General features: G+C 42.1%; 1 protein-coding gene across 3 annotated transcripts in view; it reads right to left on the bottom strand.

The window, feature by feature from the left end:
- TRPM8 (transient receptor potential cation channel subfamily M member 8) overlaps positions 1 to 22,803 on the bottom strand; it is a 99,637-nt gene that overhangs the window by 55,159 nt on the left and 21,675 nt on the right. For all 3 annotated transcript variants that reach the window (XM_023228731.1, XM_023228730.2, XM_023228732.1), the window contains 7 exons: positions 19,480 to 19,652; positions 16,321 to 16,495; positions 15,186 to 15,253; positions 12,134 to 12,331; positions 8,280 to 8,382; positions 7,056 to 7,174; positions 1,219 to 1,509 (listed from right to left, as the gene is read on the bottom strand). In XM_023228731.1, coding sequence (XP_023084499.1) covers positions 1,219 to 1,509; positions 7,056 to 7,174; positions 8,280 to 8,382; positions 12,134 to 12,331; positions 15,186 to 15,253; positions 16,321 to 16,495; positions 19,480 to 19,652 — 1,127 coding nt within the window. The remainder of the gene's footprint in view (positions 1 to 1,218; positions 1,510 to 7,055; positions 7,175 to 8,279; positions 8,383 to 12,133; positions 12,332 to 15,185; positions 15,254 to 16,320; positions 16,496 to 19,479; positions 19,653 to 22,803) is intronic.

Raw genomic sequence — 22,803 nt, 5'->3', positions numbered from 1 at the left:
ATTGGGAACTGGGCCAGGTGCCGGCAATTGGGAACTGGGCCAGGTGCTGGCAATTGGGAACTGGGCAATTGGGAACTGGGCAATTGGGAACTGGGCCAGCACCTGTAAATGAGAAGTCCTGTGGGATTATAGGTGTTACAGCCACAAAATTGTCTCAAGTGAATATCCAGATTTATCCCTTTGAAAATATGCACTTCCTGCCTTTACTCACAAAAGAGCATGCGAGCTGCTATTTTAAGCAGATCATGGCCCGTGAAGGATGACATGAGTATGCAGCTATTTGTTTGCCCCTATTCCCTATTAGATACCTTCAGAAAGTATACCACACCAAGCTCTGGAATTAAGAAAACCTGAGGCCGGGCATAGCGGTTCACACCTGTAATCCCAACACTTGGGAGGCCAAGGCAGGCAAATCACCTGAGGTCAAGAGTTCGAGACCAGCCTGGCCAACGTGGTGAAACTCCATGTCTACTAAAAATACAAAAATTAGCCAGGCATGGTGGCTCACGCCTGTAATCCCAGCTACTTGAGAGGCTGAGGCAGGAGAATAGCTTGAATCTGGGAGGTGGAGGTTGCAGTGAGCTGAGATCGGGCCACTGCACTCCAGCCTGGGCAACAACGTGAGACTCTGTCTCAAAAAAAAAAAAAAGAAAAGAAAAAAGAGGCCGGGCACGGTGGCTCACGCCTGTAATCCCAGCACTCTGGGAGGCCGAGGCAGACAGATCACGAGGAGAGGAGTTTGAGATCAGCCTGGCCAACATGGTAAAACCCCGTATCTACTAAAAATACAAAAATTAGTTGGGCGGGTGCTTGTAGTCCCAGCTACTTGCGAGGCTGAGGCAGAAGAATTGCTCGAACCCAGGATGCAGAGACTGCAGTGAGCTGAGACTGGGCCACTGCACTCCAGCCTTGGTGACAGAGTGAGACTCTGTCTCAAAAAAAAAAAAAAAAAGAAAAGGAAAAGAAAAAAGAAAAACTGCAACTAGTCTGAAATATAGTAGAGTATAGAACACAAAGCAAGACATTAGAAATAGCAGAGACTCACCCTATAGACAGACGCCTTGTCTTAAGTAAACGGAGTTAAAAAAAAAAATTAACAATGTCAATGTGTTAAGTATTTTATGGCAATAAGACAGGGAATAGGGAAAATGGAGATATCTTGTGAGGGAAGCCTCAAAATATCCGAGAATTCAACCAGGCAACTCTCCCAGTACCTACGTGGAGTTCTATGTCCATCTCGTCCCGGCCATTTCTGTCTTCCTTCCGGAAGCCTCTTCGGAAGTTTGCAACCAGTTTCCAGACAAACGTGAGGAGGGCATCATTATAGGAATTCTTGGCGATCTGCAGATTCCGGTACACAAGGGTGCTGAAGTGGTTGGAGAAGAGCTCAGTGAGGACATCGTGGGTGAGAAACTTCCGCAGGTTCAAGCCGTTCTCCAGAAAGAGGCGGACAAACTTGGGTCTGTCCTTTATGAGAGCCGTAAACATGACTTCTTGAAGGTCAGCAGACTAAGGAGAAAGAACAGCGACAGTACTAACAACACTACACAAATATGGTAAAGAAAACACTAGGCATTTTTCTTCCTCAGCAGCATCATATTTCCAGTCACAGAGTAATAATATCTTCAACTTCTCTTTTAATCCTGTCTTGAGAATAAAATTTATCTTTTTTCCATTTTAACACAACAGAGGATTACATTTCAAACCTCTAAACAGGGGAATGGCATGGTGAAATCTTTGTCATCAGCTAGATGTGAATTTGGTTGTGACTTACCTCCTTGCTAAAGTAGAGATAAGTACACCCATGTAGAGAGGACGTTGGTCAAAAATTTTCCCCAGTATCAGACATAGAGGAAACACTCGATCAGGGGGTGGGGGTTTGGGGGTAGTAGTATAGCTGGAACCACCTCTCTGAAGTCGACAGTAGACACCAGTTATGACCCAGCCACCAGTGCTGTCTCTACACTGCACTGTGGGATCTGCTGCCATTCACAGATGCCCAGGAACCTTCTATTATGGGGACTGTGTTCTCAAATACAGGTGTTAAAATAGAATGCATCAAACTATATGCAAACCACATGCCACCAAGCCAATGTCTGGTCATGTTACATACCAATAAGTCACTGGAACACTTGACAATAATACTTGATTGTTATGTATCTCTAGCTCTACTTTCTGGGTTTCTGACAAAACTTAGCCCATAGGAACTTACAGAGAATCTTAAGAAAGATCACCAGCATTTTGGGAGGCCAAGGTGGGAAAACCACTTGAGGTCAGGAGTTTGAGACCAGCCTGGCCAACAGGGTGAAACCCCATCTCTACTAAAAAAAAAAAAAAAAAATAGGCAGGTGTGGTGGCACACACCTGTAGTCCCACCTACTCGGGAGGCTGAGGCATGAGAATCGCTTGAACCCAGGAAGCAGAGCTGCAGTGAGCCGAGATCACGCCACTGCACTCCAGCCTGGGTGACAGAGCAAGACTCCATCTCAAGAGAAAAAAAAAAAGGATCATCAGTGTTTCCTTCAGACACAACCCAGTGGACTACAGGCCACTCCAGCTCTTAGTCGTGTTCTGTGTTTCCTCCATAGCATTTCTCACAATTTTATTCAATTGCCAACATTTAAAAATTAGAGAATTCATCAAAATCCACATTTCTAGCATTAAAATCTCAAGTTAAGAGTAAAAGCTGCCGGGCACAGTGGCTTATATCTGTAATCCCAGCCCTTTGGGAGGCTGAGGTGGGCGGATAACTTGAGGTCAGGAGTTCGAGATCAGCCTGGTCAACATGGTTAAACCTCATCTCTACATCTCTACTAAAAATAAAAAAGTTAGCCAGGTGTGGTGGCAGGTGCCTGTAATCCCAGCTGCTTGGGAGGCTGAGGCAGGAGAATTGCTTGAACCTGGGAGGCAGAGGTTGCAGTGAGCCAAAATTGCAACTCTGCACTCCAGCTTGGGTGACAGATTGAGACTCTATCTCAAAAAATAAAAACAAAAATAAAAAAATAAGCTGGGCGTGGTGACTCATGCCTATAATCCCATCACTTTGGGAAGCTGAAGTGGGTAGATCACCTGAGGTCAGGAGTTTGAGACCAGCCTGGCCAGCCTGGTAAAACCCCATCTCTACTAATAATACAAAAATTAGCTTGGCGTGGTGGTGCACACCTGTAATCCCAGCTACTCTGGAGGCTGAAGCAGGAGAATCGCTTGAACCCGGGAGGCGGAGGTTGCAGTGAGCCGAGATGGTGCCACTGCACTCCAAGCCTGGGCAACAAGAGCAAAACTCCATCCCCCACCCCCAACAAAAAAAGAGTAAAAACCAGCAGCTCCAACAACATGGGAACCATCAGTGGGAGCCAAGGGGCAGCTGCTTCCCGGAGCCTTGGATCTCCAGCTCCCCACAGTCCTCACCACTCCTCCCTGGGACCTACAGGCCCACTTACTCTCTTACACTGCATGCCTGATCCCTGGTCTAGGTGGATGTCTTCTGCCCACGGCAGCATTAATCAGTTTTGTTCCTGCCTAATGTTGGTCTCATGGGGATCACACATTGCCTAGAGAAGGACTTGTCAAGGGTCCCTTGAGTCCCCACATTGTGGATCCTGCAGGGCTCAGCAGGGGAAGAGGGGGCTACCTCTGGAAAGATGGCAGCTATGATTTCTCTTCTGTCCTTTAAGGAAGTGTTCCTCATGTCCAGCATTTCACTTTTCTTTTCCAAATCCGTTGGCCTTTCCACTGGTCACACACTCGCTAGCATAGGGCAGTGGTTCTCAAACTTTAACCAGAACTACTTGGAGGGCCTGGTAAATGCAGAATGCTGGGAGTCAATATTGGAATTTCTGCAAGTCTGAAGTGGAGCCCGGTGATTTGCAAGGTAGCAAGTGCCAAGGTTATTCCCAGGCTGCCACCAGTCCAGGACCCACACCTTGAGAACCACCAGCATATGGGAAGAGGCTTTGCCACCAGTCACATCTTTGCTTTCAAATCTTGAGTCTACCATTTTCCAGCCATGTGACCTGGTATACTGTGTCTCTGAGCCTCAGTCTGCTCTTCTAAGAAATAGATGGTTGCGAGGATGAAATAAGCTAACACAGGTCAAATTCCTTTCAGAGATGCAAGTTCACACCAGGCCTTCAAAAAACTATCAGCAGCTCCCCCTGCCATGATACCAATGAGGCCCTGATTTCATAAGCACAAAGGGGATCATCCATGCTGTGGATTGGTGTGACGGGCAAGTAAACACACATAGGGAAATTGCTTGGGGCAATTTATCAGTATTCCAGAGATTTTTATTTTAAAACAAATAATGCTTCATATGTGCCAATGCTCTAAGCACTTTAGAAACATTATCTGATTTAATCATCGTAACAGCCCAAAGAGATAAGTACTGCTATTATCGTCATCTCCACTTTCAGATGAGCAGTTGGATACTGGTGAACACTGAACCACTGACTTTCTCAAAGAAAACAGAAGCCCTGATTTGTAGTGTTTTCTGATTCCTATGGTGTAAATACTTTCATTGTGGCCAAGTTTCAGCTACCAATGTGACATCACTAAACACAGAATCGGGAAGAGATGTGGAGTGGCTGACCATCGTATAGCGTCCCCAGCTTCCACATACAATACACACAGTTGGCCTTCAGAGCAAAGGTAATAGTAAATGTAATCAAATAATTAGAAAACGATATGTTTTGATTATTGATCACCTTCATAAATCTATAGAATTCTATAAAATCTATGTAATTCTAAGTTTGAATAATTCACTTTTTTTGGTTTTTGTTTTTTGAATTTTTTTGTTTGTTTATTTTGAGACAAGATCTGGCTTTGTTGTCCAGGCTGGAGTGCAGTGGTGTGATCTCAAATCATTACAACCTCCACCTCCTGGGCTCAAGCAATCCTCCCACCTCAGCCACCTAAGTAGCCTGGACTACAGGTGTGTGCCACCACGCCCAGTAAATTTATATATATATATATATATATATATTTTTTTTTTTTTGGTAGACATGGGGTTTCGCCATGTTGTCCAGACTGATCTCAAACTCCTGGACTCAAGCAATTCTCTCGCCTTGGCCTCTCAAAGTGCTGGGATTACAGGCATGAGCCACTATGAGCAGCCAAAGATAACTGATTAATAATGATTGTATTTAACAACCAACTCAGAAAATCTCTAAAAATTTAGTAGTTGGCTCTTGCCAGCCAATACAAGCTGGCTCTAACATACCACTGTAGGAGGAAACTGAGGCATAGGGAGGTGAAATAATTTGCCCAAAGTCATGCAAAGGGGCTGACTCCAGAGTCCATTTCCTTAGCCGTTGTGCCCTTAACCCTTAACCATCTTTAGTTGAGTTAATAAAATTAAATGTACCACTCATGACGTGCCTAAGTTTATTTGTACCATCTGACCTCACTTAAATAGAACATTTCACACACAGTAATTCATTTATGAATCAATTGACTGGATCTACTTACAGTTCCACTTTCCCTCCACTAATTAAAGCCTTGCAATGTGCAGCAGGGTTCATTGTACTGCAAACACCATACACAAGATAATGTTTGCTAAAGGAATGAATAATTTAAAAACTCATAAGCCATGACTTTATTTATGCTGTTCTCATTAAAATTGATAGTATGTTAATATAAATCGAGTCTTATTCTTTGATTACACAACAATAGGCCTGAAAGTGTTTTCTGACCCTGTCTGCCAAGAATGAAAGTTATGAAATATATGCACCTTCAAATCTATACATACATGTACAAAAGTACATATATTATCATGGCCCCCTAATGACTGAAATTAATTTGGAAAAGCCGAAAACAAAGAAGCAGCCTTATAAAACTGAGTGTGATGGTTCATAATAATTGTCATTGAACAAGGCTCCTAGGGCTGACTGCACTTTAGTTGTACACAGGAGGATACTGCTGGAAAATGCAATCCTAAAACACTAATCACATTGAAAAGTGAGAAAATGCAGTCTGCTGGAAAGAAAAAAAAATGCTTTTTATTGCATGTGCAACTTCCATATTAAAGGTGCTCATATGGCTAGGGGAGTCCTGGTTTCTAGCTCTAAGACAGCAGTCACCAATCTTTTTGGCACCAGGGGCTGTTTTCCTGGAAGACAATTTTTCCATTGACCAGGCTGGGGGGATGGTTTTGGGATGATCCAAGAGCGTTACATTTATTGTGCACTTTATTTCTATTATTATTACATTGTAATATATAATTAGATAATTATACTACTCTCCATAATGTAGACTCAGTGGGAACTCTGGGCTTGTTTTCCTGCAACTGGACAGTCCCATCTGGGGGTGATGGGAGACAGTGACAGGTCATCAGGCATTAGATTCTCATAGGGAGCGCACAACCTAGATCCCTCACATGCTCCGTTCACAATAGGGTTCGTGCTCCTATAGGAAGCTAACGCCGCTGCTGATCTGACTGAAGGCGGAGCTCAGGCAGGAATGCGAGCAATGGGGAGCTGGTGTAAATACAGATGAAGTTTCACTTGCTTGCCCGCTCACTTCCTGCTGTTCCTAACAGCCATGGACCTGTAACCCTGCTCTAAGACATTCACTGGGGAGCGTCAGTCAGGTTGTTCTATTTGTCTCTTATGCATCTCATTACAGACAGTTCTCTAATCAGAACTTGGCTAGGCAGGTGGGGGCAGGGAGCAAGAGTGCTACCATCTTGATCTGTAGTTAAGCTACTTTCAATCATCCAACATATATTTTTCCCATACTTCTGCCCATGCACATCCAGGAGGAGATCTGCATCTCTGCACCCATATGGGGAATCAGCCTCACGTTGTGGCTAAAGGCATTGTGGAGTTGATATTATTTTAGACCATTTATTTTTATTATCTCTTCTCAACAAACCCACTAAGTCAATGTTATGACCCCATGCTGCAGACAGGGAAATAAAGGCTCACCAAACCTGATATTCCAGAATAGAACAATCCTTTAAGAGATTCAGCATTGAATCTTGCTGGAAATGGACCAGCCATTGCCCAGACCACTGTCCAGACCCAACACTGAATAACCCAGGAGAGCTTCGTGCTTACCTCCCATCGGCGGTCATTGGTGAAAATCTCATCATTGGCTAAGTCCAGCTGGTTCCACTCCAGCAGAAGCTTCAGCTGCCCATTCCAGTTATCCTTGTCTTGCTCATTGGTGCTGAAGGCTGTAAGAGGGCAGGAAAAAACTCACCAAAGGCCCAGAAATAAGAGTCAGAACCAGTGTGGCCAATTATCAGAGCTGTTTATCACAGGTGATGCTGAGCATGTTCTTTTACATTCAGACACTCAGACTGTCATTCACTCTATCTTCACTCATTCTTAACCACATCCCGTATGTCCCAAAGTTTACAATGGGGATCAACTCAGGCTACAGTAATGTTTTTCCATGGAATAGCCTAACGGTGTAATAATAGTATATTAAGGTTTTTTCCATAGATTCAGGTTTCATTGCATTATATTTCAAGGCCATATCTGACTTATGCTACATCTAAATCTATGAAACAATAAGCCACCTTACAACATTGTTATTCTTGTCTTTTCCAGAGCTAATATTTTCTGCATCTATGTATCTGTACAGATGTAATTCCATTTTAATAAATACCTTTATAACCAAATGTCTGGCAAGTACAATAAGAATGATTCTAATAAATTGCTAATGCTTTAATTGCACTTCCAATGCGCCTAGCTCTACTCCAGCTAATTTACATTTACCAGTCACAAATTCAAGTCTAGACAACCCAGGATCTATTTACTATGGGTAACATCCACTTTATGGAATTCTAAAGCAGCAAAGATCCTGAACGAGAATATTTTAACCTGAGTTTCATTTGTTTGTAAGCTTCAGGAAATTTGTAAACTCCTGAAATTAAATGCAAAATTACTTTCGTGTGAAGTATGTGTGCATATGTGTACAAATATGTAGACTGCTAGGACAAAGACCCATAGTTCTGCCATATTCTCAAAGGAATCTGGGGCCCAATAAAAAAATATTTTCAACCACTGTTAGAAAAAGCTCTTTGGAGACCACTGTGATTGTGTTTGACCAGTATTTTAATGACATAAAAATTATTATTCTACCAAACACATACGACCAAGGAGATTCACCTCACCAGGGCAAGTGTAGTTATTCTAGCTTCCAATCTAAAATCATCAAAATTAAGCACAAGCTTGCCTTTCAATAAAGCTGTTTTATAAAAGAAATGTACCTCATGAAAAGCCACAGAAAACAACACAAAGCTGACACTTCAAAAGGAGCTATTTTTTACTCACCTTTATATAGAGCATAGGAGATGGCATTGCTCACAATTTCGTCCCCAGCTTCTTCCATTTTAATAACTGTTAATAGGTGAGAACTTTCAAGAATTTCTTTGAGCTGGTGAAATTAAAGAACAAAGTTGTCAGCCAACAGATGTTAGGCATGAGGAGCATAAACTTCTTTCTTTTTGAGAGAGACCTTTTTTAAAAAGACCACCTGTAGTGGAGTTCCAGATCAGCTTCTCATTTCGGAATTGTAATGAGTCCTTAACTACAGTGAGAATAAAGTACCGGTTATATAAGAGCACATGTATCAAGAAGCCCGTATCAAAAAGCTGAGAGCCTCATTTGACTAGAGATGTGTGCGTCTGTGTGCATGTGTGTGTGTGTGTGTGTGTCACAAAGCTGACACATGGCAGATGCTCAGTTATTAAACGACCCAGTAAATCGAGAAGGGACAATAGAAGACCGTAGACACCATCCAAGTGTGCCCATAAAGATTTAAATGATAGGAAAGAAAAGCTCAAATGCAAACAAGGAAGAAGACTTGGAAACTGGAGAAAAAGATTAAGAATTTTCTACATTGTCCTTTGTTATTTTTCTGTAATGTTTAATTTTAAGACATTTTAAAAAGTAAAGAACCCTGTAATTCCAAGGATACGAGCACTGGGGAGCCCAGCAGGAGCTTGGTGAGTAGGGCCCCTTCCAGCCAAGGAAGCAAGTCTGGTTTCCATTAGACTGAGTTTGAGGCAATGGTGGGCTTCCCTGGTGACATTTGGAAATAAGGATCTGGAACTGCAGAGGCTCCGCTGGGTGAGAGACGAAGTCTCAGGATCTAGCTGTTTGAAGATGGTAAGAAGAGTCCTTGAATTTGGAAATTAGAAGGCGAACTTTTGAGGTTGCAGCTGCCTGGGAAAGGTGGTGATGGAGGTCTTAGTTCAAAGCACCCAGGTAGGTGATGAATAAATCAATGAAAACTGCAGGAAAAGATAAACCATGGAGATTTTGAAGGAGAGGGTGGACGGGAATGAGAGCACGAAGGAAAGGCCCTCTTCATCTGTCTGCAGCCTTTGTTCAGGCTGAAGAATAGGGGTCCAGCTAGGACTGACAGGCAGGGAGGAGGGCTGAAGGTACCCAAATTCTGGGGCACAAGTGGAGGTGGGCAGCACCAAGGGGTTATTTTTATTTTTCTTTGAAATAAAAAGGAAGAAGAAGAAAATGAATATGGATATCAAGTAAACCGATGGACCCCAGAGACGGCCACAGGGGCCTCCTAGCTGGGACTCCATTCCGCATACTCCTGCCTCCTCCATCCTCTGCCCCACTGCTGCCAGAGTGAGCTCTCCTGAACACAACTCCCATCTCATTTTCTCCCTGCTTCAAACCTTTTAACAATATCCCATTACACTTGAACAAGACCAAACAGGGCCCAAGGAGCCTCCTGGGCTGGGCCCTCACAAGTTCTTAGCTCCCACTCACCACTTCCACCCTCATGGCCGTCTTTCACTCCTCAGGCATGCCTCCCACCTCAGGACTTGTGCACATGCAGTTCCCACCACCACCACAACCCCAGCCCCCGCGTCGGTAACTCTCTCCATCCTTCAGATCTTGGCTCCCACGTCACTTCCTCCGGGAAGCCTTCCAGAAAGCCCCATACCAGTCCAGGCTCCCTCAGCACCTGCCTTTCTGTATCCATGTTACCTTTCTTCTGAACACCCATTTCAGCTTGCAATTACAGAATGTATTGTACTGTCATCCCTCAACATAAACCTTTTCTCAACTTCTGTTTTGTCTATGAGAACACAGACTGTTTCTGTTGTGTACGCAATTCTTTCCGAAGTGCCTATTTCAGAACCTAGCACGCAGTATGTGTTCAACAAATATCTACTGAATAAATTAATAAATGAGAGTTAAAGATGAATAAATGAATGAATGATATCTAGATCGGTTGATAGATTGGAAGACTATGAAGGGTCAAGTTCTCGAGAAGTTAAGGAATAGGCATGGGGGAATAACCGTGGCAGCTTTTAGGAGAGGAAGGTGTGAGCCCAGTGGGAGGGGTATAATGCATCGCTTAGAGTGCTCAAGAAACTGGGAGTCCAGGTTTGGGGCTGTTTGTCCACACGGTCAGTGAGGTCACCCAGGACTGCCCTGGAAAGTTGCCTAATTAATACTTGCCTGAATGTATACATTCATTAATTAATAATCCCACTCTTGAGCTTGGTCTTTTGGGAAATCTGTACCAATTGCAAAGCCCTATATGAGTGCCTAATTAAAATTCCAGACTAATTTTTATTATTGATATATGTCTTCTGATTGATGTGATTATAATTATGACATATCATTAGCATATTCAGTATGAATATGAATTAGCTATGAATTGCAGAAAGGGTAATATAATCAAAGAAGGTACAATATGCCTTTTAGCCTATTTCAGATGAGTCGCCTGTAACAGCTTTCATGAAGCAGAAATCAAAATCCCTTATAAAGGGTGTGGTAACCCTTCAGATGGCCTCTGTTCGTTGGACACGGCCTGGTCAAGACTGGTAAGCCAACTTGTACAAGGAGTAAGAGGAAAGTCACTGAAGTGGACCTGGGGCCATCTTTGGTGGATAAATTAGGAGTCATCTGTTTCTTCCTCTATGGGGATCCCTGAACTGACCACTGAATTTATTCCATCCATCACAGGAAATGACGTTGAGAGTGGTAATCAATATGCAATCAATACTCAGTATCTTACTTTGATATGTATACTTTGGAAATGGCCTGTTTATATGCTTTTATTGATTGTTTGTTTTGGTTTTTTTCCTGAGATGGGATCTCACTATGTCACCCAGACTAGAGTGCAATGGCTAGCAGCTCACTGCAGCCTCAAACTCCCTGGCTCAAGTGATTCTCCCACCTCAACTTACCAAGTAGCTGGTACTACAGTTGTATGTCTGGGTAATTTTTGTTGTTTGTTTGTTTGCTTGTTCGTTTGTAGGGACAGAGTCTCACTACGTTGTCCAGGCAGGTCTTGAACTCCTGGCCTTAAGCAATCTTCCGGCCGTGGCCTCCCAAAGGGTTGGGATTACAGACAAGAGTCACTGCACCCAGCCCTGTTTATATGTTCAGAACTGACTCAAAGTAGTTAGGTATGAATGCCTAGAGAATCACAAATACATAAGCACTTTGGAAAGGGAGTGCTGCTTTTCCCAACCAACAGAATTCCATAGGGAGGAGCCTCATCACAATTAGCTGCCTGGTTAATCTCCACTCTTTCACTTAGCCCTACTCAGGGTTGGGGAGCAATATTGGCTTTGCCCAGCCAGCCCTCTCCTTCTGTCACTGGGCTTTGCTCCTTGCAAAGCCCTACTGCCCTGGTCTGCAGCCTCCACGTCTAGCCCAGCAGGGAGGTCAGCAGGTGTCCGGGGCTGCCTGTGTCAGGGTGGGCTCATCTGTCTTATTCTGAGACTTAGCATATGCAGGTCCAATGTTCTGCACCTCAAGTCGCCTCTTTCAACTTTGCCTTCATCATCAGTAAGGCTGATATGTTTATCTCTTTTTGCCAGAGTCTTGTGTCTATCTCTCTCCTGGACTTGAATAAGATATTACAACGTCCCAGTAAGAACATTCATATAAAACCATCAGTTTTCCCTTTTTCAGTAAACTCTGAAAAATGCAGTATCTCAAGTGGAAATATCATACACTTGGTGAGCCACGTAACGTATTAAACTTCAGTTTCCAGCAAGACACCTGTTGAGTCTGAAAGGCACGGAGAAAACACCGAATATGTGCGGCTGCTGGTGGAGTTGGGCGTTTAAGGCATTCTCCCTTCTCACAAACTAGTCTCATTTTCTCAGCCTCCAGACATGGTCCCAAGAACTCACCCATTTGATCCAACTCTCAGTCTCCTCCTCCGGCAGCCGGGACACGGTGCGGGGTAAAAAGCGTACCAGCTTCTCCTTGACGGCAGAAGATGTCAGGGCATCCTCCACCTCCACCAGGCTGGCGATCACATCAGCGATCTGGCCCGAGCCTTCCACCACCACACAAGGAATTTTACTTTTGATGGAAGTATTGATGGCCTGGAGGAAGGAGACAGAGTCAGGCAGATCAAAGAGACCTGGTCCACAGAACCCAGCTCCGGACTAAGGTTCTGAGCCAAGCTGGTGAAAACACATGGCACCACCCCTACATTTTTTCCTTTGGGGTTTTTATTTTAATTCAGAAGCAAATCAAAAGTTGGCAATTGCTTTATGAATGAGAAATGGAATCTGCTTTATGAAATCTTGTACCCACAACGAGTTCCATAATAAGAACACATATGACTAGCTTAAGTTTTCCATGGATAAGTGCTTTAAAATATCCCTGTACACAAAATCTATCATTCCAAGTACTGACATAATAGATTTCAGTGGCACGTACTAAGACTGTATTCAGCATTATTGTTGATAGCTTATCTGAAATAGGTTAGTAGTAACCAATACTCATACTTTTAAAGTATGAAAATAGCTTAAAAACAGCAACCACATATTTTATGTGATGTTTACTCACACATTTCCCTCCTCAAATAATTTCCCCTGCCCCTGTTATTAAAAATGAATAAAAATATATCTTCTTTCTGGATAAACATCTAGCACACTTTTATGACCTTTATAATAACTGCAGAGGTCAGCAGAGGGGGATCATATTTTAAGGATTTTAATCACTGGACAGCAAGAATACAGTGATCTACCTGGAGGTACAAAAGAAATTGAAAAGCACTTGTTTTTAGGTCTGAGTGCTTTCCTTAGAGAAGACATCACACAGAAAGCCAGATGTGTGGTGCCACGATTGGAGACCACAGAGGGTGAGAGTCACAGAGCAGGCTGGGGTCCCTCTGTGTGCCTCAAGTGTCTGCACCACAGGTGGTCGTGGGTGTGCTGCTGGGGGCTGAACCAGGAAGGGATGCAGAGGCACCAGCTGGGTATTTTCTTTCTTTTTTTCTTTTTTCTTTTTTTTCTTTTTTTTTTTTTTTGAGACTAAATCTTGCTCTGTCTCCCAGGCTGGAGTGCAATGGTGCAGTCTCGGCTCACTGCAACCTCTGGCTCCTGGGTTCAAGCGATTCTCCTGCCTCAGCCCCCTGAATAGCTGGGATTACAGGCACCCACCACTGCGCCCAGCTAATTTTTGTATTTTTTTAGTAGAGACAGGGTTTTGCCATGTTGGCCAGGCTGGTCTCGAACTCCTGACCTCAGGTGATCCACCCGCCTCGGCCTCCCAAAGTACAGGGATTACAGGCCTGAGCCACAGTGCCCGGCCCTGGCTGGGTATTTTCTCCTAGTTCCCCTCACCTCTCCTATCCCCGCTACTGTAGGTTGTTAATTGGCTGAGCAGACGGCACTGGAAACTGCCGTAGAAATGCAGTGCCCTAGACCAGCAGCAGCTCTCCAGTCTCCCCCTACACCCTAGGCCAAGAAATCTTCATTCCAAATCTAATATTTGCTCTAGTAAGATAATAAATGTAACCATATTTCAATGACTTTTTCTCCACCCCTCTTCCTCTTTGATGTGGTTGCTTTTTCAGATTCGAGCCATTTATGCTGGAAGTTGCAATTTTTTGATTTTTTGGTGATCACCTTGGCGATGACCTTGAGCAGTAGGATATAAATAACTCCCACATGCTTAGCGTTCCAATAATGAAACACTAGGCATAAAAAGGTTTTAATACACTGACACACACTGATAAAAATCTCTATTTTAATATTTCCTTGAAGATTTTTATTTAACCATGGTCTCACTTGTAAATCTCATAGTGGATACTCAATACATATCTGTTGAATGGATGAAGAAAAAGACCATTGTTACATAAAAGAATAATGAGAAGTACTGGATGATGATTCCAGGTAACTTTGCCAGCACTTACTTTTAGCTCTAGGGATTTACTCTGATGAAGAGAGGGGAGAAGATTGAGGGCCACAGGTATCTTTAATCTATTCCCCGTCTTAGAGGTAAAATAGGATGTGTACAAGGAGGAATATGCAAATCATTGTGGAAATTCATGAAAAAGATGAGTTAAAAATGACTTTCTTGTGCTATTCCTAGAAAAATGAGCTCTTGAAAATTGTTTACAATACTTACTAAAATGCAGTCACACTAACTGTTTTTTAGAACTACCTATGGGGTACTATGCTTATTACCTGGGTGACAAAATAATCTGTATGCCAAACCCCGTGACATACAATTTACCTATACATAAAGCCTACACATGTACCCCTAAACCAAAAAGTTAAAAACAAATAAATAAAAATATAAATAAATAAAAGGTTTTGATTCAAGTGGATTCTCAAACAAAAAAAAACATCAAACAGAAGCCTGGCTGCAGGCAAGATGGACTCAGTAATGAGTCCATACAGATTGGCTGGGAAGTCAGATTCCTGCTCAGTTGCTCAATATTGCAGGTGCAGAAACATTCAAGAAGTTTCCATGATCTCAGAATCACTTAGGGTTTGGGATTTCATCATGCGACATACCTGTATCCCCACATGGCATATAAATGGGCCTTAGATGGTCTGGAAACATTTGATTTGGGGGCAATCTGTGTGTGTATGATCATAGCTCATCTCAATATAGATGGGGTGGCCATAGCTTTCTAATATGTATGCTGGTTACAATCTTTAAGTCTCCTGAGTTAATGTCACCTCTTCTCTTTGGCAGGTTGATTGTCAGGGCCAACACTAAGTACACAGGTTATTCATGTCACTGAAATTCTCCTCCCAAATCTTCTTGACTGAGGAACAATCGGAGTCTGTTAGGGGAACAGTATGTGGAGGGAAAACACTACCTACCTGCTGTAGTAAAATGAACTAGGTTAGATTAGATGAGCCCAAATCCCTGAAAACACAAATTTGTTGGATAGGTTTATTAATCAACCTTCTAGAAAACTAAATCAGGACTCACTTTCAAAGTCTCTTTTCCACCTCCTTGGGCAAAACACACAATGGGGATCTTGCCACCATAGTTGGAATCTGTAACACATAAAAAGTAAAGGATATTTTGAGCTCACTGGAAATACTCATCTACCACTGTGAAAAGTTGGACCAAGAGCTTATGCCCTATGAGCCAAGGTGTGGAGAGATAGTTTCACATCTCATGGACTTGAACATTAGCTACTCATTAAAGACAGATGAGTGTTTTCACCCCACACCAGTAATATCATGACATGGGTCATGTTGCAAGTTGTCACTGATACTTAAAATACATATTTAAATATTTAAAGCCCGTGCATTATTTACCTTTGCACCTATAAATTAAACTAGGTTTAAGTCTATCCTTATAATAATGATGCTCTCACTCATTTGCATAATCCTATGCTTTCTTGAGTGAGTGAGAACTTTGCATAACTAGTTGTCTTTCAACAGAGTTTATTGCATATATAGTTTCTTCCTTTGTGTATGTCCGATTGTGAAAGGAAAATAATTGAGAACATCTCCAACAAGTTCCTGCCATATGTCTATCACTAAATCAAAGGTAATTTTGTTCCACGGCAGGACACATCTCAATACCCTGTCCACAGGAAGAAAGAAATTACATGTCACTTAACCATGGCAAATAATGGCTTTCACTCAACTATTGCATTCTTCTCTTGAGACCACCGTTTTCTGTTACTCAGAAGTAGCCAAGATTCAAAAAAGTAAACCATACCATTGTTAAACTAGTAGGTTGGTTTTATCTTTTCTCTCCTAGCTAACTGCATTGTTTCATAAACTCATATTTGTCGTCACAGGTCGTATTTGTTCTTAAATGGTATCTACCAGAAGAAGACAGCCAGCTCTTGATACTGACAAACTACAGTGGAAGATGGCCGTATTTATCATTGCCTTCAGCATGTTGAAGGGTACCTACCACAATGACCCTGGCAGAAGCATTCCTGGTGTGTTGAAAAAATAAGATAAATAACAGTTCTTTGGCTATAAAAATACCTGATCAGGCATGTTTCTCATGCATCACTCAATAGTTGGTAGCGATTGTTGTTGATGCTGTGGCTGCTGTGGTTATTGTACACGTCTGGGTGTCCTACTTCCTAACCACTGACCTTGAATAGTACGCTCAGAGATGTATTTCTCTAGCTGATTCCGGAGCTTTGCTTCCACGGTGGGATGTCCATGACAGCCATTGTCCACGAGCAGCAAATGTGTGTGGTTGTTGTCCAGGATATACAGAGGGTCTCTCGTGAAGTCATCCATAGGGTACTGGGCTGAAAAATAGCCCTGAAAAGTACAGGGAAGCTTGTCTTTGAGATTGTATTATCAGTCAAGATACATGGTGACATTTTTATATATTCATACGAAAGCTAATACTTTGGGTTCAATTATATTATGCCTCCTCCCAGACTTAAAAATTCTGAATTTTTAAATTCAGAGGGGTCTTAGCAATCTTATAGCACAGACTTCCTTTTAAATATGAGGAAATGGAAGTTCAAAATGGTAGTATCACGTGCTCATTTTCTCATAAATGGCCAGAGACAATGTAAGGATCAGATTCCCAATCCCATTCTTGGTTCATTGCCCTGTGCTCTTTTGCAAAAATTCAACAAAATTGAAATTCAGCATTCAGGAAACTGTGTATGTGCAAATGTGTGTGTGTATGTGTATGTGTGTATTTGTGTGTGTGGATACAGGTAGAAGCAGACATTGAAATGCACACATACATAGTTGTCAGGAATCTATCATATGCCATAACCCATGCCAGGATCTAGGGATTAGAAAATGAGTGAAATAGTCTTTGCACTTGAGAAGCGCACAGCAACAGGACCACAAAAAGAAGTAATTAAATGGATACTTTGTCCCCAAAATACCAGAGAATAAAAAGCTGCTTGAGGAACATAAAGAAAGGAATCCTTACCAAAAACATTCCTCACTCTCAAGCTCCATTCAAAGGCATTTAGTTTTTAAAGTATTAGGGTTGCATTAAAAGGTTTTCAATCTTAACTCCAAGAATAGAATTTAATAAGTTTGAAAAATAATACCACCACCAAAACTCAAGGAGAACAGAAGGAAAAAATAGTATTCAGAAAGAATTCAGAGTTTTGCTGGTGATATGATTTTTAAAATTTATTAATTTGAATACTGTAGTGATTAAAAGATTGTGTACCATGGACCTGCCACTAACTAGATACGTGCACTAAGAAACTTTCTTACTTTCTGTATGCCTCACTTTTCTCATTTATAATGAGAGGGGAACAGTAGTACTTACCTCATAGTTTTGTTATGAAGATCAAATGAGTTAATATATGTAAAACACTTAGAATAGAACCTAGTACATAGTAAGTGCTATTATATCAACATTAGGTTTTGTTATTATGATTAATGAATTACTTATTAATTTTAATTTTCCTAATAAAGGTATATGGCTATGCATTTCACTTTGAGTGCAGCTTTGGCCATACTGACATATTAATATATATTATTCTTAATAGGTAATGTTTTCATTTGCATTGCTTTCTAAGTTATCTGATATTATATTTTTGAAAGATCATTGTAGATCCTGCATTTGTTTACCAGATGGTTGGGATAGTTGGTTGTTTCTTAATTTCCAAATGATTGGCAGGTTCTTTAATCTTTACATATTCATTTCAAGTTTTACTTGTTGCCAGGAAATGGGCCCTAGAAGCAGCCTCTAGGGAGATTTTGAAGTCTTTTCTCATTCCCATAAAGGGGTAAAAATACCTACATTTTCAAGGCTTTTTGTGAGTCTGTGAATTAACACATGTACTGCATCTACCATGGGGATAATTACACAACACTGCATTGACTCGCATGCCCACTAAAAATATTGCTAATTGATAATGGTATTCTTTCCCACTTAGCCTGCCACTGTCCTCAAAAGCCTGCTCTAGGCCACTCTCATCCCTGAAGTTGGCATTTTATGTGAAACCATTTTGCCATCCCTTGTTGAGCATCTAATAATAATAATAGAAGCTATCATTCACTCTGTGCAATTAGATAAATCAGTCCCATAACAATACTGGTTATTATTATAAAAAACTTGAAGAAGGGAACTGGCTCCAGACTATGTAGCTAGAAAAGGAATGATTACTCCAACCCCAACTTCTCTGTCTTCGAAACGTACCCTCCTCCCCCTCTACCATGCTTCCTCCTTGAAGATGCACAAAAAAACACCTCCCACTCTCCCCTGCCCCTTATATATCTCAAAAATGGTAACCAAGGCACAAAAATAAAATAATTCTAAAAGAAGAATCACAGCAATTCCAAAAATCCTTAACATTTGCTGCTTCTAAGGAGTCCAGATGGGAGAAGGTGTAGCTTAAATGTGGATATCTGAACATTTGGCCCAAAGCTTCTGGGCAGAGAACACCTGTTGCTTAACAAGGTCCTCAACTACCAGAAATGTTGTTTTCAAAATGCTACACTTGATACAAAACCCCATGTCTACCTTGTATTTTTAACATGAAAGGCTCATTATTCTCTAAATATGTTCACAGGAAACATTTGCGGGGTGGAGGCTGGGGGTTGTCTCACAACCTTCTAATGCCAAATTAACCAAGGACAATATCCATTGATTTGTATTCCTCTGAGTGTAGCCAAGCAATCAAGATATTGCGGTTGGGCTTGAGCCCTCCTGAAATGGATGTAAGCCTTGGTTATAAAGAATAAAGAACCTGCCGGGCGCGGTGGCTCAAGCCTGTAATCCCAGCACTTTGGGAGGCCAAGACGTGCGGATCACGAGGTCAGGAGATCGAGACCATCCTGGCTAACCTGGTGAAACCCCGTCTCTAATAAAAAATACAAAAAACTAGCCAGGTGAGGTGGCGGGCGCTTGTAGTCCCAGCTACTCGGGAGGCTGAGGCAGGAGAATGGTGTAAACCCGGGAGGAGGAGTTTGCAGTGAGCTGAGATCCGGCCACTGCACTCCAGCCTGGGCGACAGAGCGAGAGACTCCATCTCAAAAAAAAAGAAAAGAAAAAAAAAAAAAAAAAGAACCTGACTGTGACATGAGATTGCTGAGAACACATTTTAATGAACAAAGCAACATTCATTGTTAACTCTTTCCCAGCAGTTAATGACGTATGTCATCCTTGTTTTCAATTCCTTTAAGGTCCCAAAGACACTCCTTGAAAGGCAGACTTCCCCATGGTCTGGCTCCATCACAGAGCCCCAGGGTTCAGGCCACAGGCTCATGCCGTGGTCTTTCTTCCATGTGACCTAGCAGGCCTCCTCCTGTCCCACCCGTACCTCAGCATCACAATTCCTGATGAGGGTGTCCCGGTTGGAGACCATGCCCCAAGCTGCTACACCAATGGCCACAATATTCTCCTCTGAACTCCTGCTGATGGTGTTATCTCTCACCACCTCCCCGATGTACTTCATCAGGCCATAATGGGTGCCTCCCGTGAGAATCCAAGCACCTGTCAACAAATAGGAAGAGTAAATGGTCAACCGGCACTGGACAGAGTTTCCATTCTGGACTCACAGACCCCTAAAATAAAGTCCCCATCCCTGTAGGCATCAGGACACAGCACTGGCAGCTATGTTGCATGGCAAGGAAGAAGAGGGGACCTCAGACAGTGCTGCTGAGAAGTGTTCACTTAAAAATACAGATTCTTGGCCAGGCGCAGTGGCTCACGTTTGTAATCCCAGAACTCTGGGAGGCTGAGGCGAGTGGATCACGAGGTCAGGAGTTCATGACCAGCCTGGCCAAGATGGTGAAACCCCATCTCTACTAAAAATACAAAACTTAGCCAGGCGTGGTGGTGGGTGACCGTAATCCCAGCTACTCAGGAGGCTGAGGCAGGAGAATTGCTTGAACCTGGGAGACAGAGGTTGCAGTGAGCAGAGATCACTCCACTGCACTCCAGTCTAGGCAACAGAATGAGACTCCATCTCAAAACAAAACAAAACAAACAAACCAAAAAAACAGATTATTGACCCTATTCCAGATCTACCTCATCAGGCTCTCTGGGAGGTGGGTCCAGGGAATCTGTCTGCATCTTTAACCAGTCTCTGGAGGACTCTCATGGACAATGAATGTCTAACCAGAGCCTCTGAACAAATTAGGCAATGCCACCACGGTAAGTCAGACACTCTGCTCCTGGACCCCCATATTGGTTGGATTCTAGTGAATCTTCCTTGGATGGCCTTTGTGTCAATAACTTTGCTTTATAAAACACAATTCTGTATGCTGGTCTTTTTAAGGTTTAGATCTGATTATCTTCTCAACGCTAAGGGTTATACAGGGTTTTATTGGGGAGGGGCAAAGTAGAATAAATACTATACTTATAAAAATATTATTTAGCATAAAACTAGAATCTAAAGCTGGAAATGACCCTAGTATAATATGCTGCCCACGTAGGAATCTACCCTCAGAGTGGTCACTGGCCTCTCTGGATTAGCCCTTGTAAGAAAGCGTCAGGAGCTGAGAGGCAGCCCCCTCCTCCAATCGTTAGAAAGTCCCTTTGCTAACTATTTCCATTCTCTAATTTTACTACAGTCTTCAGCAATGAGGAACAATTTTAGTCATCTCCACATCAAAGTCCTTCCAATATTTTCAGGTAAGTATGATGTGATCCTTAGAAGTTTTACACCTACTTCTTTTAACCAGTTCTAACAGGGCATAAATCCAGCCTGTCAGCATGCGGTCTTCTTCCTCTAGACAGATTTTGACAACGAGAGCTAACCTAATCAAGCCCGCCAAACTTCACCTGCCTTGCTTGCTTTTAACTGCTTCCTTCTAGTTGATTTTAAAACCTATGTGGCTAAAAGTCATGTAGACAAACAATATATAACTAAATCACCACTAGTTTCCTTCTAGATAACATCTCTGACATATATGTCACTATGATAATAGTTGCTAAAGTTGTTTTTCAGGAACTAGGGAGCTGCTCTTATCCAGTTCAAAACAGCTGAGACCGTTGACTCTTCAACTGGGCATGTACATATGCCCAAGAGATGACCTTTCAATGTCAGAGGGCCAAAACTCCTCCCTCAGATCATGCTAACACTGCCATTTTCTGAACAGGTGTCCTATGAAGAGCCATGAACCCTGACTACACCTGCACAAACCACCAATTACCTCATTCCTTCTCCACTGTCTATCACGTTTCCCCACGCCATAGAACAACTGCCTCTTCACTCCTTAAATATCCCTAATCCTTATCTTTGAGGAAGCAGATTTGACAACTGTTCTCCCATCTCCTCACTGGGCAACCCTTTTCTCTTTTGCAAAACCCATGCTTACAGCGATTGACTTCATATCCATTTCAGCCATTAAGGTTCCCTTTTAAAATGAGACAATCGGAAATGAAGGTAGCACTCCTAGGGGACAACCAGCAACAATGAAACTATTCAACTTCTTCAATCGCTTCACTTCATCTACATAGACATAGGCGTCCCAGCCCAGGGATTTTTTTGTCCGTTTTGTTCTGCTACATTCTAGCACATAAAACAATTTCTAGCACATTATAGGCATCCAGTAAGTATCTGTTTAGTGAATGGACAAGGTGTATTCAGGATTTAGTAGCAAGGAAGCTGAGTTGCTCAATTTTGTATCAAAGTGACAACCCACAGTGTCCCCTCTGATTGGTCAGAAAACTGAGAAAAATAAATGGGAAAAACAAAACAAAACATCTCAGTTTCTTCCTGACAACAACAACAACAAAAAGCCCACATCTAGATTAGGACACGTTTCCTTAGTTCTATCAGTCGATATTAATTCTGCTTAAAAGAGGTTTTTAAATGTTAAGGTTGGATAAACTGAATCTAATCATGAACAAACATCAACTAAATCCACGTTGAGAGACAGTCTACAAAGCAATTGGCCTATACTCTTCAAAAAATGTAATGCAAGACAAGGGAAGGCTAAGAACCAGTTCCAGATGTAAGAAAACTAAAGAGAAAAAAAAAAAAAGCAAAGCTAAATCGATTTGGAATACAAATTGAGAAAAAATAATGTTTGCTCTAAAGGACTTTGTTGAGATAATTAGCAAAATGTGAGTGTAAACTGTGAGATAGCAGTATTGGTCCATGGTAACTGTTCAGGTTTGAAAATTGTATTGGGCTATGTGAAAAAAAAAAAACCTGTCCTCAGGAGGGGCATGTTCATCTACTTAGGGGGTTAAGGATCATAATTCCTGCAACCTGCTTTCAATAGTTCCCCCCCAAATCATACGTAGATATTTATGGAACAAGATGAGACAAATGTGGGAAAATGTTAACAATTGGTGAATCTAGGTGAAGAATGTACAGATGTTCATTGCATTATTCTTGCAACATTTTTGTAGATTCAAAACTTTTTAAAATATAAAGTTAAAAAGAAAGAAAATGCTAAGTGTTTCAAGTAACAAAGCCTTAGTTGCTTTGACCTCAATCAGACACAAAGTGCTTACAATTTCTCAGGCACCGTCACTACTTTCAAAAGTGCATCACCGATCTCACAATTACAGACCAAGCAAATTACAACTGTCCTTTTCAATTCGCCAGAACCGAAATTCTGGGGAAAATTTTTCGTGTGTTAATAACAAAATGAAAATCTTACAAGATTTAAAAAATTCCCCTAAGGAA

Source organism: Piliocolobus tephrosceles, chromosome 11 (genome assembly GCF_002776525.5).
Source record: "Piliocolobus tephrosceles isolate RC106 chromosome 11, ASM277652v3, whole genome shotgun sequence".
In the NCBI taxonomy this organism is placed as follows: domain Eukaryota; kingdom Metazoa; phylum Chordata; class Mammalia; order Primates; family Cercopithecidae; genus Piliocolobus; species Piliocolobus tephrosceles.
Note: the sequence above shows the minus strand (reverse complement) of the source record. Positions and strands in the feature narration are given on the sequence as shown.